The following is a 26,855-nucleotide window of genomic DNA, read 5'->3' on the forward strand; positions in this document are numbered from 1 at the left end:
ATTATTGACCTCAACACGCTTGCCCATTTTACACAAAGTGAGGCACAGAGGGGTTTAGTGACTCACCTAGAGTCATACTTTTGGTAGGCATGAGGCAAGATTCCAGTGCTGGTAAATCTGGCTGCCTTATCTTCCCCCATACCCAACCTTCTTTTGAACCCCTCAATTTATCAAAGGCACTACCTTTCAGCTCAAATGTCAGAATTATCCGACCTTTCCCTCTTCCTCATCCTTCCCATTCCATCACTTGTCAAGTCCACAAGGATCAGAGGAAGGGGCACGTTGGTTCTCAAGTCAGAAGACCCAGGGTGAAATCTATCTCTGATGCCTGCTGAGGAGTCATGGGATCTCCCTGGGCCTGGGTTTCATCATTTGCAAAAATGACCTGAGAGCTTATGATCCTGCAGATACCTCCACAAGCCTCTGCTTATTGCCCTCACTCTGGAAATCCAGTGTGGTCACTGCCTGATACACGGAGATCAGCATGTCACGTGGCCAAGCGTACAATCCACATACAAAAGTACAGGAGAAAATAAGAAAGTGATAGAGAACATAGAAGTCTCTGAATGAGGAAGAATCGATCCCAAAGATGAGGGGGAAATCTCGAAGGCCTCTTGTACACTTGAGTCCCTAACTGTTATCTGTCCTTTGTTTTTGAAGAGGACCAATGCATTGTGGGTTGATAGCGACTCGGGTGAATTGGTTTAAATGAGTATGAATAGTACGACAGTAGGAAGTTCTCGATTCTTTCTCTCTTCTCCTTTCTTCTCTCCTTTCTTCTTTTATTTCTCTTCTTTCCTCCCTCCTTTCATTTCTCTCTTTTCCTCTCTTTTTTTCTCTTTCCCACTTCTTTCCTCTCTCCTTACTCTCCTTTTTCCTCCCTTTCTCCCTTCCTCTTCCTCCCTTAGTCTTGCCCCCTCCCTCCCTCTCTTCCTCTCCCCCTACCCTTTGCTATATTTTCAGAAGGCTCTCTAGCACTGCCACTCAGTGTCTCAGTTTCTCAGTCCAGGCTCGGGTAAGTCTGATGCCAGCCTTCTAGTCTTTGATGCCATCTCCCTACTGCAAGCTGATGGCACACACACACACAGAGGAAACATGATGCCAGCCTTCTAGTCTTTGATGCCATCTCTCTACTGCAAGCTGATGGCACACACACACACACACACACACACACACACACACACACACACACACACACACACACACACAGAGGAAACATGCCCTCTGGAGTCTTTCCCTCATTCCCTATTGCCTTCCTCCCCACCTCACCTAGGGAGCTGTCCAACCATCACCAACCTTGTGCCTTGGGGCAAGCGCACCTTATTTTTTCCAGTTAATCAGATGGGAAACGTCTCAGCCCTAGTTGTGCTTTGACAAAAGTCTCCCACATTTGAATCTGCCTTTCTCAAATCTCTTTACAACCTACCCTTGTTCAGACCCTCAGTCCTTCTCATCTAACCTATGGCAAGAACCCCTTTACTGGCTTTGCTGCCTCTAGATCCCCTTCACCTGGGTCTATGAGCTTGTGATTTTAAAAAATATTTTGACAACTGTATTTCAATAGCTCCAGTCAGCCTTGCTTTCTTATCTTACAGCCAAAGAAGTGGAAGTTGAATAATGGTAACCTTTCTGGATGTTGAGACCTATAAGTAAGCATAGGTTTTAAATTTAAATTCTCCTTAATTTATTGTTGTTCAGTCATTGTAGTCGTGTCCGACTCTTCATGACCCCATTTGGGGTTTTCCTGGCAAAGATACTGGACTGGTTTGCCATTTCCTTCTCCAACTTATTCTATGGATGAGGAAACTGAGGTAAGTAGGGTTAAGTGGCTTGCTCAGGGTCACACAGCCAGATTTGAACTCAGGAAGAGAAGTCTTCCTGACTCCAGGTCAGGCACTCTATATACTTGGCCACCTACTTGCATAGTAGAGAAGACCGACAAATATATACCAAGCAAGCTATAAACAGTAAACAACTAAGAGACAGAAGGCACATGAATTAAGAAGGATTGGGAAAGGCTTCCTGTAAAAGATAGGATTTTAGCTGGGACTTTGAAGAAGCAGGTCTTCATTCGCCCCTTGTAGTTTTAAGCGGTACCTTGGGTAAGAGTTTGAATGTGCTCTTTTGTATTTTGTAAAGGATGTGAACTAGGAGTTCACATTTGTATATAACAAAGCCAAGAAATCTGATGAACCCCCAGGCTTAGCTTGAATTTTCCGGAAGAGCAGAGATTGCTCCCCTAGCCTTTCCCTTTCCCACTCATTTGTACTGACAAACAAGAGACACTCAGAGTGTAAAAAATGAGAACTCTGAACTCCAGAGCCATTTAGGGACTATGGGTAAATAGCTATTGCCTAGTTATGGCTTAGCCTTCAGAGATGAAGAGGTGAGAAACGCACTGGCAGCCTTCATAGCCCTGTTTTATAAAGAGGTATCAGAAGGGAAGACTGTGTCTAAAGGGCTTTAGCCTTGAAGGTGACAAGCCTTAGATCCCCACTCTTGCTGAAAGAATTCGGCAGCTCCCCAGCCAAGGATTTCAGCAGAACCTAAAGCTAAAGATGGTGGAGATTCCAGCTGCCCATTCAAGCCTCTAGAGTCACAGAGGAATGCAGCTCCCCGTGAGATGTGAAGAAGACCCATAGGTCATCTGGAGAAGGGGAGGTCTTAAGAAGCCATGTGAAGCTGGGAAATTCAGAAGCCCAGGCAGCTGCCATAAAATGTAGGGTCAGGATCCTTCCAGCAATGCTGTTTGGACTTATCAAGTAGGAAACAGGACAGATGCTGTGTGTTTCTGTCACCTCCTCTTACAGACCTTAAGGAGATGATTCTGCATTGCCTTGTTCCCCTAAACTCTCTCTTGGAAGACTGAAACTTTTCCCTCAGGACACGAGTTTATTTTTATAAATAAAATATTCACCACAAGCTAGTCTGGGTATGTTTATTAGAAATGTGATTGCTGTTTGTCCTTCATTTTCAAAGAGAACCAATGAAACGTGGTAGGGAAGGAATAATTGAGGGGAGAGGGAGAGATCTAACAGAGAACCCTCCAAGGGAGAGAGACAGAGAGACCCACACAGAGAGATACAGAGAGACAGAGAACAAGAGATAGACAGAGATCTAACACTGAAATGTTATTGCCAGCACTCTTTCTCTGATTGGGGGCTTACAGCTAAAGGAGAGAATTATATATCATTTGACATAATTATAAAATTATAGATCATTTGATATAACTTCTCAGAGATGAGGAAGAATATTTCTATTCTGTATCCCACCTAAGCAATGAATCAGTAGTAGCCTGAGGGAGGAAAAAATAGTACTAGTGCCGTGAATGAATGGATGGATGGAAGGATGAGCGTAGAGTTGCCTGAGGTTTTGAGAAGTTATATGACTTGCCAGACATAAGTTGCCAAATCTTATATATGACTGGCCAGATCATAAAGTCATTAGCTGTGGGAAGTGAGATGTGAGCCTGAGTCTTTCTGATTCCAGGTCCAGCACTCTATCCACCATATCACACTCCTTTTCAATAAGTCAATAAAAGATATTTGAGAAGAGAAACAGTCCCAATAACTGTGGGGGTGGGGGGGGCCAAGGAGCCGGTAAGGCTTCCTGTAGGCAGTGGTACATATGTGGAGTCCTGAAGGAAGCTAAGATTTCCAAGAGCATTTTTAAGAACCTTTGGGAAGCCAATGGATATAAAAAACTCAGTTTGTAACATCACAGGGGGGTTAAGCCAGAGCTGAAGAGTTCAGGATTCGACTGACTTCTAGCGTTTTGTTCAATCAGATTCAGTCAAAGCACCTGAGTTTGAATCTTGACTTTGCTAGCTATTGCTGGTGTGACTTTAGGAAGGTTAATTCCTCTCTCTGGACCTCAAATTCCTCATCTGTAAAATAAGTACGTTGGAGTAAACCTTTGTAAGATTCCTTATTTCATTCATTTGGGTTCATATTGGTCCTACATGACCTCCCACTCTCCCAGAGGAGGATAACCGTGGTCAGTCTCTCTGCCTGCAAAGGTGGCAGCAATGCTGAAGGCCTGCTTCAGGACAAATAAAGCATGAACTCTCTGGGCTGCCCACTCCCAGAGGTGAACAGGCAGACAGGAAGAGAGAAAAGCAGGCAGGCAGGCAGGGCTTTCCTTCCCCCTGAGATGGCTTCCCATTCACACTGCTGATTTCTTCAGTGTATTTAGCTGTCTGTGTGTAGTCTGCCCCTTTAGACTGTGAACTCCCCCACGGCAGGGATTATTTTGTTTGTTTGTTTTTTAGTATCTTTGTATGCCCAGCACTTAGCACCCTACCAGGCGTAGAGTAAGCATCAAAAAGAAGGAAAAAAGAAAGCTTGTTGATTGAAGGAAAGGCAGCAGACAGGCAGAAATGAAACTGATGGACACATAGGAAGGTAGATAGATACACGGAAAGGCTGACAGACTAAAAGACACACAGGCTGCAGGGTAGGCTCTCTCTCTTTTGCAAATGTATGTGGTTGTGGGGGGAATCTAAAAATAAACAGAAACTTTAAAAAAAAGATTTAAATTTTTTTTTGTTTTTATATCATCTGAATGTCTCTCCATATATACCTATCTCACTGAAACCCCAGAGAAGCATCCCTAAAAACAAAGAAATTTTTAAAAAGCAGTTTAGCAAACTGAACCAACAATTAAGTGATCCATACCCATAGTCCCCCACCCTGGCAAAGGGCAGACAGGAGCAGCACTTTTCACTGGGTGGATTCTTGTCTTTTACACACAGACAGACAGACACACAGACACGCAAACACACAGGCACACACACAGACAGAAAGACACACAGGCACACACACAGACAGACACACATGCACATAGGCACACACACACAGACAGACAGACACACAGGCACACACACAGACACGCAAACACACAGGCACACACACAGACAGAAAGACACACACAGGCACACACACAGACACGCAAACACACAGGCACACACACAGACAGAAAGACACACACAGGCACACACACAGACAGACAGACACACAAGCACACACATAGACAGACAGACACAAGCACACACATAGACAGACAGACACACAGGCACACACACAGACAGACAGACAGACACACAGACAGACAGACACACAAGCACACACATAGACAGACAGACACACAGGCACACACACCGACAGACACACAAGCACACACACAGGCACAAACATACGTCTCCCTTAGAATCATCTTTGTCAATTCCCTCCCTTTCCCCTCCTCTCCCTTCCCCCTCCCTTCTGTTTCCTCCCACTTCCTGCCCCCGCCCCCTTCTTCCGCTGTTCTCATTGCGCAGGCGTAAGAGGGGGCGTGGCCTACGCCTTGGGCGCGCACGCTCCGGCTTCTGAGGGGGCGGGCCACGTCTGGTGGCGTCATCACGTCGGCCTGCCGGTGGCGGGAAGGGGCTTCAGTGATAATGGAGGTGGAGGAGAATGGAGCTACCCCGGCCCCGAGCTCGGCTCCTGGCAAGGCCCCTGGGACTCACTACGAGCTGCCCTGGTGAGCGAGGGCCTGGGCTGGGGCCGGGGCCGGGGGTGGGGTGGGGGTGGGGATGGGTCAGGGGAGAGGGGGTGAACATCCATCAGTCAGTCAGCAAACACGCATTGATTAAGTACCTTCTGCTTGCACAGCAGGGGTGCAGCAACCCCCGTCCGCGGGGGACTCCCCCTGAACCCCGTGCTCTTGTACGGAATGTTCAAGAAGACAAGAAAAAGCGGGGGGCAGTCCTGAAAGACTAATTGTGGGAGGCAGCCCTGGAGCAACGTGGAGATTCTACGGGTGGGGTGAGGAGGACAGCATTCCAGGCAGGGGGCACGGCCTAGGCAAAGACTTGGAGATGGGAAATGGAGGGCCGTGGATGCAGCTCTGTAGGAAGGACCAAGGTGGATGGGAGGCAGGGGGTGTGCGGGGAGGGGTCAAGGGCAGGAGTAGGGGTGAGGGGGCATATGGCCTCAGACTGCCCTTAGAGCTACTAGAGCTAGAAGGGACTTCAGAGGCCATCCAGACCTTTTTACAGGGGAGGAAACTGAGGCCCAGAGGGAAAGAGACTTGCCAAGGTTTTCCAGCTAGTGAGGATGGATCTGTTTGCCCCCTAAAACTTCATGTTCTATTTATCCTGCATATAACTTTGTATGCATCTGTTTGCATGGTGTTTCTGCGTTGGATTGTAAACTCCTTAAGGGCAGGGACTGTCTTCCGCCTGTTTTTGTATCCACAGAGCTTAGCACAGTACCTAGCACGTGGTAGGCATTTAATAAATCCGTATTCATAGTTAACACCTAATGTTAATACTTATTAATAATTGTTATTACAGTTCTGTTATATATTATATATAATAGTTATTAATAGTTAATGCCTACTATGTGCCAGGAACTGTAATAAGCACTTTACAATTGTATTCTCACAATGATAGTGGGAGGTAGGTACTATTATCCCCATTTTACAAATGAGGACACTGAGCCAAAGGTGAAGTGATTTGCCCTGGCTCCCACAGCTAGGAAGTGCCTGAGGTGCTGTTATTACCCCCACGTTACAGGTAAAGATGTCAGACTTCAAATTCTATTCCAAAAAACTCTGTGCTTTGGACCTCAGTTTCCTCATCTGTAAAATGGGGGAGTTGAACAGATGACCTCGGGGTGCCTTCCTTCTGGCTCCAGACATATGAGTCCATGATGGGAACATGATAACGTGCAATGATTTTAAATGGGTCTTTTTTTTAAACTTTTGAACAGGGTTGAAAAATACCGGCCGATGAAACTGAATGAAATTGTGGGTAATGAAGATACTGTGAGCCGCCTGGAGGTGAGGCCCATGAGGCTGGCAGACCTTGACCTCCTGGAAGGGGCCAAGGGGTGGGCAGGGGGAGTTGGTGGTCCTCAGGTGTTGGCCAAGCTTGTTATAAGAGTGCTCTCCTCCAGAGGGTTCCCTGGGCAGAAGTCAGGAAGCCACAGCCTCAGGATGTCTGGGGTCCCCCTCATATGTGGGCATTCAGACCCACAGAACTCTTTCAGGGAGATTCCTGTTTGAGAAATGGGACAAGATAAGCTCTGAGATCCCTTTGCACTCTTCACATTCTCTTTAAAGACACCATTGCTGTCATCAATCAGCCAATCCAGGGGCTTTTTAAAAATTTAATATTTTATTTTTTCCTCAATTACATGTACAATTTTTAACATTCATTTAAAAAAATTTTTTTAAGTTCACAATTCTCTCCCTCCCTCCTTCCCTTCCACCCCTCATTGAGAAGAAAATTAATTGATAGGTTATATATGTACAATCATGTGAAACCTATTTGCATGTTATCCATGTTGTGAAAGAAAACATAGACAAAAGAAAAAGAAAGTAAAGAAAACGTTGATTCCGTTTGTGTTCAGTTCTTTCTTTGGAGGTGGATGGCATTTTTTATCATGAGTCCTTCAGAATTGTCTTGGATCATTGCATTGCTGAGAATAGCTAAGTCATTCACAGTTGATACAATGTTGCTATTACTGTATACAATGTTCTCTTGGTTCTGCTCACTTCCCCTTTCATCAATTCATGTAAGTTTCTCCAGGTTTTTCCGAAATCCTCCTGCTCATCGTTTCTTATAGCACAGTTGTATCCCATCGTAATCATATACTACAACTTGTTCAACCATTCCCCAGTTGATGGGCATCCCCTTGATTTCTGATTCTTTGCCACAGGAACTTTACAGTGCCAAGTACTGTACTTAGGTGCTGGGGATCCATAGACACAGATCAAGTCAACATTTATTTTTACTAATAGATTTTTATGCTTAAAATAATAGATATTATTTAAAAATAATGGATTTTTCCTAATAGATTTTGGGTTTTTTTTTTTAACATATATGCATAAATAATTGTTGATTTGTCTTCTATAAGATTTTTTCCCAATCCCCTGCTTCCCTTTTTATCTTAGGTGCATTGATGTTGTCTATGCAGAAGCTTTTCAGTTTCTTGTAATCAGAGAGATCTCTCTTCTGGTCTGTGACTGCCTCTACCCCTTGTTTGGTGTCTGGCCCAGAGTGCACTGATGTTCCCCTGCGTGAAGGCCTTTGCTACTGAAGGCATTTTTTAGAAAATTCTCCTTTTCTTTGAATTTTTCTAGATTTCATACCTTTTTCTTACTTCTGTTGCTGTTTGGTGGGAAATGAGTCTCCCCCCACCCCTGAGCATTTATTAAACCACCTACTTGGTGCTGATATGGTCCTGGGGCAGATAGGGTGGGTAGAAGGGACTCAGGCCCTGACCTTTGGGAGTCTGTGTCCTAACCAGGTTAATTCTGTATTTTTCTTATAGGTCTTTGCAAGAGAAGGGAATGTGCCCAATATTATCATTTCCGTAAGTACTTACTCTTGTGCCTCTTCATTTTCCTTTAAATGAAACCAAGAAAGCCCCATGTGAGTCCATGGGCATTTATTAAACATTTGCTGTGTACTTGCTAAGCCGTGGGGATACAAAGAAGGCATATTTTGGGGCTGTCTTCAGGGGACTTAGGTTCTGGTGGGTGAGACAACATGGGCCGGGGTAACTATGGAGAGAATGTGATCCCCGAGAGGAACTCTGGCAGCTGGAGGGTGGGGAGCCTGGGAGATTCTGGCAGAAAGTGGGATTGGAGCTGAGCCTGGAGGGAAGCCAGAATGATGGGAGAGTAGAAAAAGCCCCTGGGTTCTCACTCTGACCTGACCACTCAGGGACAGGGGCAGGATGGGGTGAAGCATGTCACTGCCCTGAACCTCAGTTTCTTTATCTGGAAAATGGGGTGGGGATGCCCTACAATACTTCCTAACTAGGGTCACCTGGAGTCCCCTCAATGGGTCATGACCTGGAACATCCAGTGGGCATGTAAGCGACCTTTGAGGTGGGAGGGAGGGACAGGGTCCCTTCTGATGCCTTGAAGCATTTACAGAAGAGTCTGTTTCTAGGGTCCCCCAGGAACGGGTAAAACGACCAGCATTCTGTGCTTGGCAAGGGCCTTGCTGGGCCCGTCCCTGAAAGATGCTGTTCTGGAGCTGAATGCCTCCAACGACAGGTGAGTCCTGGTCCCTCGGTGGAGCCAAGAGCTGGCCCTGGTGCGTGTGTGACTTTGTTCCTTAGATATAAAACATTGCTTATTTGTTCACCCCCATTTTGTGGTTGCCCCCTAGTTTGTAGGAATTAGTAAAAGTAAAGACCTGTAAAATGTGGGCCAATGGAACCCAGACTATCTATTTTTTTATTACAAATTTCTTTTGTTTGCAGTTCACAGAACAAAATAAGTATTTCCCTAACACAGTACAATAGAAAAGATAATTGCATGTGAAACTGCAAATCTGCTGTGTTCAACTTGCTTTTCTTCTAAATATGCAAAATTATCATATACATTTCTTGTTCTTTTTTCCTTTTTTTCTTCCCTCCTCCCCCTCTCCTGCCCTGGAGATAACTGCTGTTAGACACAGATGGGTGTGTATATGTAAAATCATTCTATACATGCTTCTCTCTATCAGTTCTTTCTTGGGTGCAGACAGCATCTCTTTTCATATGTCCTTTATTTTAAATTTGTGTATTTGTAATAGTCAAGATGACTTATTCTTTCGGAGTCATTCTTCCAACAACATTGTTATTACTGTATACAGTGTTTCGCTCACTTCGCTCTTCTTTTCGTGCAAGTCTTTCCATATTTTTCTAAGAGTGTTGGGCTGATTTTACAGAACAGCAAAATTCCATCACCACTCATTCAGCCATGCCCCAATTGATGGGGATCCCTGTGATTTCCAGTTCTTTGCTATAAGAGCTGCTATAAACTTACCATTCATATTCAGAGTTATAATTAGTATTTGTGGATTTCCCTCCCATCTTACTTCTACTTTCTATTTTCTTTCTTAGCCTCTCTTTTACCCTATCCTTGTTACCTTATTTTTCCCCTCACCCTCCCACCCCTCCAAGAGCTGCCCCTCATCCCCTCCTGCACAAAGTCAGTATATACACTCTACACAGTATACATGTTTCGTAAGTTCCCTCATGAGGAATCATGGCATTTGGAGCTAGATGGACCCAGTGGTCACCCAAGACAGGGAGTCCTGACCATCTTTGGCAATGTCTGCTAAAACCTGTGGACCCCTTCTCAGTCACGGTTTTAAATACATCAAATCCATAGGATTACAAAGGAAACCAATTATATTGAAATAGTGGTCAAAAAAATTATAAAAACAAGTTCCTGGAGGCCATGTTAAGAACTCCCAGTGTATCCAACCGCTGCTCCTTTACTTTACTGATGAGGAAACAGGCCTGTAGAGAGAAGGGCGTCTTCGTCACTAACTGGAAAGAGGTCCTGCCTTCTCTCAGAATTTGGATTTGAGGCAAGTCCTTATTATTTGGTATCACAGATGAAAATGGCCCCTTTATAGAAAGTACCTGAATGAAATCCTTTGCTTGTAGGTCCTTTGTTGGTTACGGAGAACCTCCTTTGAGACACTGAAGGAGGAGCTGTCATGATGAGAATGTGGGCTTTGGAGGCCCTGAGTCAAGTGTGTTAGCTTTGCTGCTGCCTAGTCTCAGTTTCCTCAGCCTGAAGATGGCCATCAGACCAATCTCAGGAGGTTCAGCAGAGGGAGCACTTTGTGAGGGGTTTTCCTGGCAGGTCATTCATTGCTGCTCCTGATAGGATCGAGGCTTGCCGGCCATCGGTCTGTTTGCCTCAGGAAGGACTGCATGGTTTGGCTTTGTCATTTCAGGGGCATTGATGTTGTGAGGAATAAGATCAAGATGTTTGCCCAGCAGAAGGTCACCCTCCCCAAAGGCCGGCACAAGATCATTATCCTTGACGAGGCAGACAGGTGAGATGGTTGGGTTTCCTGCCAGAAGCCATGCATAGGATGGTGTTTGGCCTCAGTCGCTGAGACTTCCAGGGTGTCGCTAAAATGGGGGGTGGAGATGGGCCCTCTTGGGGGAATTTGTTTCCCATGTCTTTGGAAATCTATTTAGCAGAACCTGGGCCTTCACCCTTGTTTTTGGTTGATGGAGCAACCATTTGTTAGATGACTCATGAATACTTTTGTGGGTTTGTGTGAGTGTGCCGGCCTCCTTGGCTGATGAAATTGAGTGAGGCTTCACATGGAAGTGCAGCTCATGGGTGAGCGCGTTGGCTACCTGCTGGATGGCCCCAAGTTTTTGTGGGAACAATGGGCAGCCCCCATTGCATGGCCAGGCCTCCGGTAGACATCCTCTGGCGTTGTATTTCTTGGAGGAGCCAGGAAGGACTAAGGAATGACTGGGAATGTAATGGTGCCTGACATAACTGGTCATGTGGGAGTGATCCTCATGGGGTCACTCTAGAAGACTTTAGACCAGGGCTTCTGAGCCAGGAGTCTGGGGGTGAGGATCCTGGAACTCGGATGGGGAAAAACATGGTATCTTTATTAACCTGCAGTGGAAATGTAGCATTTCTTTCAGTAACTGGTGTAGGCAGCAAACATCCTGCTGCGAAGGGGACTGGGGGCTTCACCAGACTGTTTCCAAGGAGGCCCAGCTTCCTTGTTCTCTTCCCATGTAACATTGTGTCAGTGTCTGAGGAGGTGGACTCATTCCTCTGACTCAGCTACAGGGGAGGCATGTCATCCAGCCCCTGCAATGGACCATAGAGGAAACAAGCCAAGGGAAGGGGTGGGAAGGGACCCAGGGCCGTAAGTCACAGATTTAGTGCTGGAACGACCTTGGAGATCATCGAGTCCAGCTCCTACAGTGTACAGATGAAGAAACTGGGGTGGAGGGGCGTGACAGGCCTTGTGTTTGCCCAAGAACTCAAGTCCTCTGCTTGGGGTCACATGGCCCCCTGAAGGAGGTGCAGCCCCAGCTTGGGAAGGGGTGCAGGAGCCATTGCCCCTTTGTTCCCAGTGCTGGAGGACCCACTGAGCATTTTCTCCCTCCTAGCATGACTGACGGAGCCCAGCAAGCTCTGAGGAGGACGATGGAAATCTACTCCAAGACAACCCGCTTTGCCCTTGCGTGTAATGCCTCAGACAAAATTATAGGTAAGGACAGGCTGTGGAGCCCAGCTTCCTGCTTCTGCCCACTGCTGCCTCAGGCTTAGATGGAGAGCTGGAAGGGCTGACTGGTGCTGAGAACCACCCCCACTTCCATCCCACACCTACCACTGATATGTGAGGAAATTGAGCCCCAGAGGAATGAAGGGTCACATGGCTAGTAAGGGTCTGAAGTAGGATTTGAACCCAGGTCTTCCTGACTCCTCAGCCCAGGGCTTTTTATCCACTGTACTCCAATTCCTCTCTGTCCTCCTAGAGATCCTTTCTCTTAGGGTCCTCCTCTCTCTCAACCCATTTGTGCTTTTGTAGCTTTGCTCCTTTGTTCCTTCCTCCTTAGAATGTCTTCATCCTTCTTGCCCCCTGTCTCATTCCCATCTCCCTCCACTCCTATCTGTGAACCTTTAATTCCACCTCAGCCACAGGCATCTCCCTGCCTCCCCAGCTTCTCTGGCATATGCTGCCTGCATTTGGCATTTCATGTATTCACCTCCTCTTGTTAGCATGGTGTGTGTGTGCATCTAGGGCCCTTGCTGGACGGGAAGCCCCCCTTGTGGGGAGCCTGCCGTGTGCTTGTGCCCTCCCTCCTGCCCCCCAGGCACAGTGCCTCATGGTGGTGCATTAGCTACTCATTGATCTTTTGAAACTAGAAACTAATGCAAAAGATTTGACTTTGCCAAAAATATCAGGCTTTCCAGTAGCCTGGCATTATGCTGGTACTATGTATCTTGCTCTCTAAAAGAGTATAATTAAGTGCAGAGGTTTGAGGAAATTTGAGGTTTTATTGGGATGGCTTCACCACCAGATTGCTGCAGACGTTATTTCTGAAACGGTCATTTTAGTCTGGGCATTAGCCGTGACCGCCATGGTAGGGCCACTTTCTTGGTGGGAATCCGTGGGTCCCTTGAGTTTAGAACATAAAGTCGCTGCATTATACTTGGCTGGTGCAGAGATCTCCTTGTACACTTCAGATGTCCCCTGGGTTCAGAGGCTCACTGAGTCTTCTCCCCGTTGCTGCTGCCAGTTGTAAGCACAGAAACACGCTCGGTGTCAGCAGCACCGTGCTGTTGGTGACTTCACACCTTCACGTTTTTGTCCAACAAATGCTCATTCAGTGTCTGTCGTGTGCCAGGCATCATGCTCAGGGTGGGTGGTGATACCCAGATGGAAAGGCACAGACTGGCCATCTAGCCAGGGGAAGAAGCAGACACATCCAGCTGGGGCACGTGCCAGGCTGCAGACACGATGGCATCATCATCATCATTATAACAGTAGTATAAGTAAGAGCTGGAGGCTTATAGAGTGCTTAGTATTGGCGAAATGCTTTCCATGGGTCATCCAGTTGAACCTTCACAACTCCCTGGCAAGTAGGCGCTGTAGACATCCCCATTTACACGTGAGCTAAACCGAGATTGAGAGGGGGTAAAGTGACCCGTCCAAGGTTACACAGCTAGTTAATGTCTGAGGCAGGAGCCTAACCCAGGACTTCCTAATTTCAAGCTCAGTTCCCTGACCACTACACCAGAGGGAGCTCAGTCTGGGACTGTGGGCTGCTCTAAAGCCGGCAAGGCAGATTCTATTACCCTTTGTGACTTTCATTCCCAGAGGATAAATAATTGGGTGAGCAGGCCTTTGTGAAGAGAAATAACCATGTAGACTAATGAGTGAATGAATAAATTGAAGAATTTTTTGTTTTTGGCGGTCCGAGCCCCCTCACCACCCCAGGTGCAGCTCTAGCCCCCTGCTGCCTTTCCAGTCTTCTTCCATCTTCTTCCCCAACATGCACACTTTGTTCCAATGACCCTGGCCATCCCACAGACAAGAGCCTCCATCTCTCAGTTTTGGACATTCTCTCAGGCTGTCTGCCATGCCAGGAACACTCTCCCTCCTCTGCTCCGACCCCTGACCTCTCTGGCTTCCTTTAAATCCCACCTAAAATCCCCCCTTCTCCAGGAAGCCTTCCCAGCCCCTCTTAATTCTAGTGCTTTCCCTTGATTAATGATTTCCTCTTTACCCTGTGTGTAATGTGATACACACATAGTGTTTACATGTAGGCTGCCATATTTAATTGTAAGCTCCTGGAAGGCAGGGACCGTCTTTTGCCTCTTTTTACTATGCAGTGTTTAGCATAGTGCCCCAGCATGTGATAAATGTTCATTAATTATTGATTGACTAAGCAAGCCTGAAGTAAAGCACTTCGTCAGAGACGTGTGGGCCCACAACCAAGCAGTGCAGTTCAGTAGGGTGGGGCTCCCTGTTCCCCTTGGGCACGTGCTAGAATTTACTGTGCACATAAGAAGGTGAATTAGTTTTTCATAAAGAAAACTGGATTCGGTATATAACCGTTTTTTAGTCTCAACAGTTAAATGTTTAGGAGAACGCTGCCAAATACGTTATTGTGATATTTGATTATATCCCATGTCATTCCTGGGACAATTTCCAAGAGATGCCCAGATGTTCTGCTCTGTATCTGGTTTGTTTCTGGCTTTGGCTCCAGTTCAGAACAGGAGGAGAATCCTGATCCGTGGACATAGATTGTTACGAGAGGAGTCATCTGCTTGGGAGCCAGTTCAGGAGGACTGGGATGTGCTCCTGAGGGATTCTGTAGCTTGAGGGGCTGGAAGTCAGGCTGGAGTTTCTGATTAATGAGGAGAGCTTGTCTTTCGCTGGTTCACTGGCCTTGACTGTTTTTTGAGCTCAAAATGAAGAGAATTTTATGTCCTTTTGTGTCCTTGTTCATTTGGCTTTGAACAGTAAGAATTATTCCTTCAGTATTCTCTTGAATGTTTTTCAGATGGGCTAGAACACTCCATCTTTTTCTCACCCTGTCCTTCCTCACAATTTTCTCTCCAATGCACAATTTTTTTTAAATTAATTTTATTTACTTTCAGTGCTCTACAATCATTACCATATAACTTAGATTTTTTCCCCTTCCCTCCCCGAGACGGCATACAGTTTTATATAGGTTCTACACATACATTCCAATTAAATACATTTTCACTATAGTCATGTTGTGTAGAAGAATTAAAATGAATGAGAGAAATCATATAACAAACCAAAATGTAATACAAAAGAAAAAGATCTGCTGCATTCTGCAATTGAATTCCATAGTTCTTTCTCTGGATGTGGAAGGCATTTTGCCTTAAAAGACCATTGGGGATTTTTTTAAGTCCTTGCTTTGCAGTTCCAAGTCTACCAGAAAAATCTCTCACACACTGTGGTTGTTGCTGTGTACAGAGTTCTCCTGGTTCTGCACCTTTCACTCAGCATCAGATCGTATAGGTCTTTCCAGGCCTCTCTGAAGTCTTCCTGTTCATCATTTCATATAGCATAGTAGTATTCCATTACATTCATATACCCCAACTTGTTCAGCCATTCCCCATATGATGGGCATCCCGTTGATTTCCAGTTTTTGGCCACCACAAAGAGTGCTGCTATAAATGTTTTTGTACATGTGGGACCCTTTCCCATTTTTATGACCTCTTGGGGATACAGTCCTAGAAGCAATATTGCTGGGTCAAAGGGTGTGCATGTTTTTGTAGCCCTTTGGGCATTCTAATATACAATCTAAAGAAAAAAACTAATATTACTACTTTCAGAATATTTCAGTAGGACAATATAGTTATTTATCATACAGTTCCCATACCCACTTGACCAGCCTCTTGTACCTCCTGTAATAGGAGGAGACAATACATGTAGGGGGACCAGTGGCCAGAGAATGATGTTTGGAAAGTTAAAGGGCTGGAGGGGAATAGGTTGACGCACTCACTCCAATGATAGTGACAACATTGATTTGATTTGTGGAAATGAGGGGAGGGGGAGGGAAAGGCAGATGATTGTAGTTCCCATGAGTACTACAGACTCAAGCAAGCAGAAAATCGAAATCTGGGTCAATGGTTTAGGCAGTAATTGCTCTAGAAGATCAGAGGGGAGTGATGGGACTGGTGTGATGGGGGAAAACTTTATTAAAGAATGAACTACAGAATTCCAGGCTTGGAAGAGACTTCAGAGACATCTAGTCCAACCTGAACCTAAAAGTTTCCCCCTAGCTTCCTACCCAGCAAGTGGTTCTTCACCATGGGCTTGAAGATTTGAAGTGAAGGAGAACTCACCACCTTCCATGGCACCCCAGAGTTCTGGTTGTTGGGTTTTCCTTAAATTGAGATGAAATCTGCCTCTTGCAGCTTTCTTCCACTGGTCCTTGGGCCACCCTTCAGGCTGAGCAGAGCCACTCATAAGCCAGATACTTGAAGCCAGCTAGCTCTTGACCCCCAACAGGCCATTTTCACTGAACTGTGTCTCTTCATCTTGTTCACAACGATGGCCTGAAAGCCTTGGTGGGTCAGCTTTTTGAGTCCCTGACCTGGTGTGGCTCAACCTTCACTCATTTCTCACAAATCAGCCCTTGACGAAGGCAGCTTAGAAGTTCTCCAGGAGTCAAAGTCACGCTCTGGTCTAATGTGGGCAGACCCCACTCTTCCTTTTTGTTTTTTAAACCATAATGACCTCTGCCCATTTCAAGTTCTGCTGTATGTCTGGGATTCTCTGGTATCTTCCAAGGTCACCGATGTTGGCTCAGTGAGTATTCTCCCTGCTTTTTTCTTTTTTGAAAAATATTTACTTTTTTACTTTAATTGTAAACTTGACAAATATAAACCATAACACAGGTAGCAGTAGGGACCAGACCTGTGATTGATATGGGGAATTCTTGGACCAGGAAATTCTCTCTCCCCATGTGGCTGTCTCTCCTCTAATAGTTTCAGATTGCCATGTCTGAAAATGTGTATCTCATCGGGCTCTTGGTAGTCCTCCTCCCCTCTGTCAGGGGGTGGGAAGTGTACTTCATCATCCATCTTTTGGAGTTGTGAAGATTCATTGCATTGGTTGTATCCTTTCTTTGGGAGGTGTTTTCCTTCACATTATTATATGCGTGGTTCTCCTGGTCCTACACCCTTCATTCTGCATACAGGTCTTCCTGGGTTTCTCTCATCATTACTATGGGACCATAGTATTTCATCCCATTCAAATAACTGCTCTCACCCGTTAATAGGAGCCTTCCCTTTCCCCACTCTTTTGCTACAACAGAAACTGCTGCTGTGAATGTTTCCCAGGCTGTGACCTCTTTGGGATGTAACCACTGCTTTTTCCCATCCTCTATCATTCGCCTGGGTCTGGTCCTTCGAGCTCATGAAGGCTCGACGCCTGCTGACCTTCTCTTTGTGCCTCTGGGGCATCAGCTCCCTGTGAGCCGATTTTGTTCTGTCTGTTCTTAGAGATCATTCATAGCTGAGAAAACACATGAGAGAGGAATCTTGTTGCACTTCCCTCCATTACCATCATCTGTTTCTCCTGAACATCCGTCCTTGTTCTTCTTTCTCCCAACACTCATCTAAAGCCCTTTTTGTTTTTTCTTATCATCATTTGCTAAATTCAGATCATCCTGAGCTCAGTACTTGGGTCAGTATTTTTGCCGACATGCTTATCTTGTGCTCATCCTCCATGACCTTTCCGTGCTTCAGACTTTTATCCCTGACTTTTAAAAATGTGAGCCAAGTCGCCGTGAGCACCTTCCACATCTTCAGACACCCCCTTTTCCTTCCTCGCTGGAAGGAACTTCCTCACTGTTGGCAACTTCCAGTTTCATTCTTGAGCATTTCCCATCCTTCTCAGGCTTCCTTCCCCTCTAGAATTTCTTTGGAAATTCACTTCCCAAATTTAGATTGCCCATAAAGACTGCCTGACTTTGCTTTTCTATGACAAATTCTAGGTGGCATGGTACTCTCCTTAAAATGTTCATTGTGTCTCCTCAACAACCAGTTCCCTACCCCTTTTTTTAGTGGAAAATGTTATTGTGTAATGTCGAAACAGGGTAGTGGGCTACAGCTCAGGGGATCCCAATTCTGTGGGCAGCATCCAAAGCCTGGAGTGAGGCAGACATGGAAGTCTTTCCATCAGGCTGCTTCAGTGGGGTGACTTCAGCCACATCAGTGTTGTACAGCTTGCTTATAGCCTGTTTGATCTGATGGTTGCTGGCCTTGACACCTTCCACGAAAACCAGGGCGCAGTTGTCACTGGTTTTCTCCGTAGCAGCATCAGGATTAGGCAGGAGTGTAATGGTGATGTGGAGATCAAGCCTTTTCCTCTTAGGAAGTACCTCTCCAATGGTACTGGGGTGCCTTGCATTTGAATTTTATTCTTTTTTGTGTCTTCTTGTCCTTGAAGGCCTGGGACTTGGCTTCTCCTTATGGAGAATGACAGCTTCCTTCTTCATCTTTGGCCCCATCTGGGAGAAAGGACAGAATATCATTTCCTTTTCTCTTTTAAGGGATGAAATTATAATCAAAGCAAGTAAAAAAAATTATCAGCTACTTTACTTTTGGCAAAGAGAGAGCTTCTCCAGATGCTTAGATAAATGTGTTCCTGTTTGGGCCTCCATGATGTTTCCAAGCCAGGACTGTCATCTCTTGCCTGCCTCCTTAGCAGTTTCTGCTGCCTGTCATGTAGTCAGCCATTTATTCCCTTAATTTTTATTTCTCTTTCTCCTATTTCTTCTCATTCTTACATTCTCTTAGGGGAGACAACATGTAAATAAGTATGTGAAGATAGATTCACAGGGGTAAAATGGCCATCCTAATGGAATGGGGAATAGAGAAACCTGGGAAGACCCTATCTCAGAAGTTGAACAAGCCCTACATGAGCTCCCCAAGAAAAAATTTCAAGACTGGATGGATTTATAAATGAATTTTATCAAACATTTAAAGAACTCTTAATTCCAGTACTACAAAAGCTGTTTGAAAAAATGGGAAAAGAAGAGATCCTATCAGATTTCATCTTTCTGTGACACAAATATAGTCTTAATACCTAAACCAGGGAGAGTCAAAACAGAAAAAGAAAACTGTAGACTATTTAATGAATATTAGTGCAAATATTTTAAATAAAATATTAGCAAGAAAACTCTAGCAGTTTATCACAAAGATTATACTCTGTGACCAGGTTGGATTTATATCAAGAAAGCAGGGTTGGTTCATTACTGTTGTTGTTCAATATATCCAACTCTCCATGACCCTATTTGGGGTTTTCTTGGCAGAGATACTGGAGGGTTTGCCATTTCCTTCTCCAGCTCATTTGATAGATGAGAAAACTGAGGCAAACAAAGTTAAATGACTGGCCCAGGGTCACACAGCTAGTTAAATGTCTGAAACCATGTTTGAACTCAGGAAAACTCATCTTCCTGACTACAGGCCTGGCTCTCTATCCACTGCACCACCTAATTTCCTTGCTTTATTAATAGGAAAGCTATCAACATAATTGACTATATTATTAACAAGAAGACAAAATGTATGTGATTATATCAATAGATAGAGAAAAAGCTTTTGACATGCTATAACACCTATTCCTATTTTACTAGAAAGTTAAAAACACTAGAAAGCTTAAGAGGAAATGGATCCTTCCTTAATATAAGTAGTATTTATCTAAAACCAAGAGCTAGCATTATCTGTAATGTAAGTAAGCTATAGGCCTTTCCAGTAAGATCAGGGGTAAATCAAGGATGTCCATTATCACTATCCATCATTATTATTATGTTAGTAATTTTATATACAGTAATAATACATAGTAAAATACTAGTGATAGAAATTCGAGCTATTATCATTAGAAATTCTAATGATAAAACAAAAAAAATGAAAGAATAAGCCTAGACAAGAAAGAATCAAAAATGACCACTTTTTGCAGATGCTGTAATGATTTAATTAGAGAACCCTAGAAAGTCAAGTAAAAATATAATTGAAATAAATCATGAGCCGCCTCATCAGAGCTGCAGGATAGAAAATAAAGTCACATAAATTACTAGCACTTCTGTATGTTACTAATGGCATCCAACAGGGAGAAATGGAAGGATTCTATTTAAAATAATTATAGAAAGTATTAATTACTTGGGAGTCTGTTTGCCAAGACGCACGTAGGAACTGTATGAATACAGCTATACAACTCCTTTTTCACAAGTAAATAGAGAGAAATAATTAGAGAAATAGTAATTGCATAAGCATAGGCCAAGTCTTTGAAGGAAAAATGACAATACTCCTTAATTTATGTAATCAGTGTCATATTAATCAAACTACCAAAGGATTACTTTACAGAACTAGAAAACAAGTTTATATGGAGGCAGAAAAAGCTAAGAATCTCAAAGGAAATCATGGGGGAAAAAAGTGGGAAAGAAGGGGATCTAACAATATCAGATCTTAAACTATACTGCAAAATTGTAATCAAAACAATTTGGTAATGACTCAGAACGATTGATTAGGGAAACAGATTAAGGTTCACAGTATACAAAAGCAAACCAAGCACAATGGCCTACTGTTTGTTAAACCCAAAGTTCTCATCTGTTGGAGAACTTACTAGTCACAAAAACTGTGGGGAAAACTAGAAAGTGTCAGTCTGACAGAAACTAGACCGACATCCCACACCATATACCAAGATAAGCTCTGAATGGGTACATGATTTAGACATTTAGTGAAAAATTATAAACAAATTAGAAGATCATGAAAGAAGTTACCTGTCAGATCCAGGGATAGAGGAAGAGTTCATGACCAAACAGAAGATAGATTCACAGGAGATAAAATGGATAATGTTGTATACATAAAATTAAAAAGCAAATAAAAATAAAATTGTATACATAAAAGTTTTAAAAATCTTTTTATACAAACAAAACTAGTTCAGCTAAAACAAGAAGAGAAGCAGGTAACTGAGGGGGAAAAAATCTTTACAGTAAGTTCTCTGATAAGGTCCCATTTCTGAGGTATAGGGAATTGATGTAGATTTACAAGAAAAAAGCCATTCCCCAGCTGATAAAGGGTTAAAAGATATGAACAGGCATTTTTCAAAGGAAGAAATCCAAGCTGTCCCTCACTGTATGAAAACATGATCTGAATCACTAATTAGAAAAATGCACATTGAAACAACTGAGCTACCCCCTCCTTCCCATCATATTGGCTGATATGACAGAAAAGGAAAATGATGAATTTTGGAGGGTGTTGGTGGAGTTGTGAACTGATCCAACCATTCTGGAGAACAGTTGAACTGTATCCAAAGGGATATACAACTGAGCATACCTTTTGACCCAGCAATACCATTACTGGGTCAGTAGCCCAAAGAATTAAAAAAAAAAAGGGTGGAAAAGACCTATTTGTACAAAAATATAGCAGCACTTTTTGTGGAGGCAAAGAACTGGAAACTGAGTGGATGCCCATCAGTTGGGGAATGGCTGAACAAGCTGTATATGATTGCGATGGAATATTATTGTGCTGTAAGAAGTGATGAAGGGGGTGGTTTCAGAGAAACCTGGGCAGACTTGGATGAACCGATGGGGAGTGAAGGGGGCAGAACCAGGAGAATTTGAGACAATAACAACAATGTTAGAAATACAGAAACTTTGAAAGACTGGAGATAGTGACCAGACTTGCTGCCCACCTCCTGACAGAGGTGATGGACTCAGAGAAGACTGCTAGGGGTGCCATAGTGCACAGAGCATCCGGCAGCCTGGCTGGAGTCAGGAAGACCTGTGTTCAAATGTGGCCTCAGAACAGAGGTTCCCAAACTTATTTGGCCTACCACCCCCCTTTCAAAAAAAAAAAATTACCCAAAGCCCCCTCTGAAAATGTACTTTCTTTAATCCTTTAATGGTTTTTTTGAAATTTGTGTCATTTCAAAAAAAATGTAAATTTAAAAAAAGATGACATCTTAAATTTAATAATTTATTGTAAATTTGTGGGGGGTTTTCCTGCATTTAAATTTTGATGAAGCAATATCATGTAGCCATATAATATATAATATTGTTAACAAGTCATTTTATGCACATATTCCTGATGATGCATGCTGGACTTCCTGACAGTGCGTGACACGCTTAAACCTGCCAACACTTGCTTATTAAGACCTGTCAGGGGACTTGACCACTGATTGGTTATAACTTGTATTTTGTGTGTTTCTTTGGAAAATAATATAATCGCTACGACTTTAACTGTTATACAACAGGTGAAACTGTAGGGATGGTTTTTCAAACATTTTCTTTCCTTATGTTTCTACCACTCCCTTATTTTTATTCAGTGCCCCCCCAATTTCACCCAAGCCTACTCCTGCCTCTCTGGATCCTTCCAGCACCCCCCAGCAGGGTATCACCACTTTGGGATCCTCTGCCTCAGACACTCACTAGCTGTGTGACCCTGGGCAAATCACTTCACCTCTGTCTCCTTCAGTTTCCTCATCTGTGAAATGGGGTTAATATTAGCATCTATTTCCCAGGGTTGTTGTGAGGATCAAATGATTACTGCTGTCTGGAGGCCTCTGGAAGGGTCCTTCCAGCCACCGTCCCCCTGTGAGCAAGGTAGAGGGAGATCCTGTGGTGGAGCTGGGAGGGGATTCAGGACTAGGCCTCCAGCAGTAGAGTCATTGCCCTGCAAAGCAGGGTGTTCTGGAGAGACCCCTAATGTACAGGGTGGACTTGGGGGCATCCGGGGTGAGGTCACAGGCATGTCCAGCCCATCAGCTGAGGGCTCATTTTTTAGACATTTGAGTTTGACCAGCACATTCTTTTTTCCTTTTCCAGAGGAAACCAGATTTGTTTTGGGGTAGACCTTTCCCATTGGTTAGTGTTTGTGAAGTGGCCTTCTTCATTCATTCATTTCTTCATTCTGTAGACATTGCCCAAGCGCTGATGAGCCGGGGCTGCCGGGCTGGGGCCCCAGGAGGGACAGGAGGAAGGGGCAGAGCCACAGCCCCCCACTAACACCCTGTCCCCTTCCCTTCGCTCTTAGAGCCAATTCAGTCCCGATGTGCCGTCCTTCGGTACACAAAGCTGACTGATGCCCAGGTGCTGGCCAGGTTGATGACTGTCATTGAGAAAGAGAAAGTGGAGTATACGGATGATGGGCTGGAGGCCATCATCTTCACAGCCCAGGGAGACATGCGGCAGGTAGGAGGGAGATGATGCTGGACTGGGGGAGGGGGTCTGCAGGTGGATTTGGCAGCAGGCCCAGAGGGAAGCACATTTGAGCCCTGAATTTGAGAAGGGTCCCGGTGGAGAGCACTGATCTCAGATGACCTCAGCGGGGTCCTCTCCCTTCCCCCACAGGCACTGAACAACTTACAGTCCACCTATTCTGGCTTTGGCTTCATTAACAGTGAGAATGTATTCAAGGTAAGACAGCTTCTCCCTTTGGCTTGGCTCCCATTCCTCAGGGCCTTTCACAGAATATGTCCTGTGGGAGATTCCAATAGCACACTCACATTTCCCTTCCGGAATGAGGAAAGTGTGGAGAATTTGCCCCATTTCCACCCATTCTCTTCTCCTCTCCCCCTTTGACTCTCACAGACTTGTGGGGCTGGGAAAACCATCACTCAGGGAGATCAGCTTTCTCCTGGAAACTGAGGACACTGCGCCAGATGAGAGGCCAGACTGGCCCCAGCTAAGAATGAGTTTTATATTTTAAATAAACCTGTACTGTGTTTCAAAATGAATCTTGAAAAACCATTCATAGCTTGTGGGCTGGATCTTGGTCCCTCCTATAGGGCCAGGAGTAGACCCCCTGTCTGTCAGGAGGCCTGAGAGACAGACAGATGACTGCCCTGGTCAGGCTGAGGAGTCCTGCACGAGCATCCTCTGGGGAGTTTGGAGGGGACAGAGATTCTCACCGACCCATGTTGTCCTGACAGTTTGCAGGGATGGGGGCTGCTCTGGGGCTATTAGACCCAAGGGCACAGGGGAAGTGAAGCTGGGTTAGCCCTCAGCCTTAAGCTTCTGGAGCAGAACCAGAAGGGAGCTTGAGACCCTATCGAGTCTGACTCCTTTATTTGACAGGTGAGGAAACTGAGGTCCAGGAAGGTACAGCCATTGGTCAGAGGTTATGTGGGCAGTCTGAGGCCTGGCTGTCTGGCCCCACAACCAGGACTCTCCTCACTCTGCACATAGAGGGTGGGCTGAGCAAGGGTCCCAGGGCAATGAGGCAGCTCCTGCTCCCTTGGATGCTGGCCAGGGACTGACTTGGGGGCTCTGGGCTGTACCAGGGGATGTCTCTGGGCCGGTAAGTCACTCTATTCTCACCAACCAACTCAGCTCCACGTCCACAGCAGCCAGCTCAGTTCTGCCCAGCCCAGGCCTCCCTTGTCCAGGGGCTGCTCACCCTGTGTGCTTTCTTGGGGGTCACTCTGCTCGCTTGCCAGTCCTTCTCAGACCCTGGGTCATACTCTTCCCCTCCCTGTCCCCAGGAGCACTGTCATCCCCCACAGCTGTCCTTTGAGTCATGCCCTGAGCCAGGACAGGTGCCCATCTTGTTAGTGCTACAGGCACTCCCTTGGCATCTCTCTTAGCACATTTTGTTTTAATCTAGGGGTTCCTGTGCTTAAGATGTAGCAGTGGTATGGCCCAATGGGAAGCACACACTTGCTTTGGAGGCAGAGGCCCTGGGTTCAAATCTTGCTGCAGATACTAATTATGAGACCCTGAGCAAGTCACTTAACCTCTGTTTGCCTCAGTTTCTTTACCTGTAAAATGGGAATAATAACAGCACCTACATCACAGGGTTGTGGGGATCAGACAAGAAAACAGACTTACAATGACGTGTAAATGCGCTGAGATTGTCGTGATTTTAATCATTATTGTTCAGTCCTGCTCGTGATGTTTGCCCCCAGGTGACCTTGGGGAGCACAGATAACCTCTGTGGCCTCAGTTTCCCAGTCTCTGAGATGGGGATATTGATGGCACCCACCCCACAAGGTGCTTGTCAGGACCCAGTAAGACAGCATTTATAAATGTTGGCTCCCACCCCCATGCTTCATACCTGTGTGGCCTTGGGCAAGTCAGTTAACCTCTCTGGGCCTCAGTTTCCTCATCTGTAAAATGGGGCAGATGACTCTAGACCACCCTTGAGGGTCCTTCCGGCTTTCGAGCTGTGAGCCCCAAGCCTATGACTTCCTTATGGTCAAAAAATGCTCAATTATGTTTAACAAGCTCTTTCTCCCTTCTTTCGGTGATACCTGTTAACACTTGGTGTTCCATGGCCATCTACAAGTGACTGTATTTGCCTCTGGATTAGATGAAAAGGGAAGTAGAGATGGGTGCATTGGTGACCCCTGGGGAGCTAGTGCAGGGCCCACCCTAGCCTGGGGTGTGTCTGAAGCCCCCAGGCCTGCTCTGCTTCTTTCTGGTGCAGGTTTGTGATGAGCCCCACCCACTCCTGGTGAAGGAGATGCTGCAGCATTGTGTGAACGCCAACATCGATGAGGCCTACAAGGTTTGGCCCCCTCCCTGTTTCCCCTTAGCTGCCCCCTCCCCAGAAACATCCACTGGAGCTGGGGCTGGAAACCAGTTTGTGGCTGAGGGTGATGAGAGACATCCCAGAGGACTTGGCTAGCTGAGGGCTGCACTTGGGCAGGTGATTGATGGGAGCCCAGAAGGCCTTGGCTAGAAAGTGTTGGGATTGTCTGGATGGGGATGGACTCTGTGTCATTGCCTACCTGGTGCACTCAACTGCCCTGGCCCAGCCACAGCCCAGCTTGGCTCCCTCTGCCCACAGGGGCATGGGCACCTCCCAGAAGCCCCCAGCGGCCTATGTCTCTTTTTTGCTCAGATCCTTGCCCACCTCTGGCGTCTCGGTTATTCCCCAGAAGACGTCATTGGCAACATTTTCCGTGTGTGTAAAACCTTCCAGATGCCTGAGTATCTGAAGCTGGAGTTCATCAAGGTCAGTGGGAATCTAGCAAAATCCAAGGTGTCTGTCTCATTGTAGAGATGTTAAAGAAGCCTAGGAACAGAATTGCTGGGACCCTACCCCCACCCTGGGGGGGGGAGGGGGTGGAGAAGCAGCTCTTCCTCCTTCTGTTCTTCTGAAATGTGTGTGTGTGGCGGGGGGGATATGGGGAGAGGCCCTGCTTTTGTAAAGTTTGTGCACCATCTTGGTTATTTTTGCCAAACTTTCCCCTACTTTTTGTTCTTTGTTGTAAGGGACAGTTCTCTGGGCAAGGCAGAGAGGAGAAGCAAGACACAACCACACAGATTTAGACTGTGGTTTCACTTCCTTTTCCATCCTTAGTATCCATGACTGGTCTCATCATTAAGGGATTCAGAGTTTGGGGCTGCCACAGCCTCTGATACCTTCCCCTGATTCTGTGTGACCCAGGGCCTGGACTGGAGCTCTGAGCTTGAGGTTGGGGTGGGGGGGGCCCCTTCCTCTTAAAGAACCCCCGTTTTGGCTGGGGTCTCTTGACTGGGCTTCTGTGGACCTGCCAGGATCATGTTAGGAACAAAGCTGAGCTCTGCCAAGTGTACCCCGCCATGCTTGGAGGGGCTCAGCCCCCAACTGCTTTTAGGAGAAAGAACCAGTGAGAGCTGCTGCTGACCAGACGGGAATGGGATGGGTCTTTCAGGAGATTGGATACACACATATGAAAATAGCGGATGGCGTGAACTCACTACTGCAGATGGCAGGCCTCCTCGCCAAGCTCTGCCACAAGACCCTGGCACCCGCAGCCAGCTAGAGAGCGAGCCTGGAAATCCACGCATGACCAGTGCTGCCTTGGCTCTGGCACCTCGGTGGCTCGTGTCCTCCCTGGCCCTGATTGGGAAGAACTAGCTTAGGACCTAAGTCATGCACATAGTTCAGGAGACGAGTCACAGTGTTTGCCCCAAAGGGATATGGACCTTGAACTTGGACCAGCACATGGCCTCTTCCTGCTTGTGTTAGAATGTTGGAAATAAAATACCAGAATTTGAAGCATCTTGTCATTAGAAATGCTTTCCTTAAATGGAGACCTCTCTTCTGCGCACTCTTGC

The 26,855-nt window shown here is 45.7% G+C and overlaps 1 protein-coding gene across 2 annotated transcripts; it reads left to right on the forward strand.

Moving 5' to 3' along the window:
• Positions 1-5,299: 5,299 nt before the first annotated feature.
• On the forward strand, positions 5,300-26,796 carry RFC2 (replication factor C subunit 2). Of its 2 annotated transcripts, none has more exons than XM_072640177.1 (11): positions 5,300-5,520; positions 6,753-6,822; positions 8,319-8,360; positions 8,945-9,051; positions 10,733-10,834; positions 11,928-12,028; positions 22,843-23,000; positions 23,160-23,225; positions 25,237-25,317; positions 25,654-25,767; positions 26,450-26,796. In XM_072640177.1, exons 1-11 carry the CDS (start codon positions 5,438-5,440, stop codon positions 26,558-26,560), a joined length of 1,035 nt encoding a protein of 344 aa, XP_072496278.1. In that variant the 5' UTR covers positions 5,300-5,437; the 3' UTR covers positions 26,561-26,796. The 2 variants fall into 2 exon arrangements, with proteins under 2 accessions (XP_072496278.1, XP_072496277.1); XM_072640176.1 differs by having other exon boundaries at positions 5,303-5,520; positions 26,393-26,796.
• The last annotated feature ends 59 nt before the right edge of the window (positions 26,797-26,855 follow it).

Source organism: Notamacropus eugenii, chromosome 2 (genome assembly GCF_028372415.1).
Source record: "Notamacropus eugenii isolate mMacEug1 chromosome 2, mMacEug1.pri_v2, whole genome shotgun sequence".
In the NCBI taxonomy this organism is placed as follows: domain Eukaryota; kingdom Metazoa; phylum Chordata; class Mammalia; order Diprotodontia; family Macropodidae; genus Notamacropus; species Notamacropus eugenii.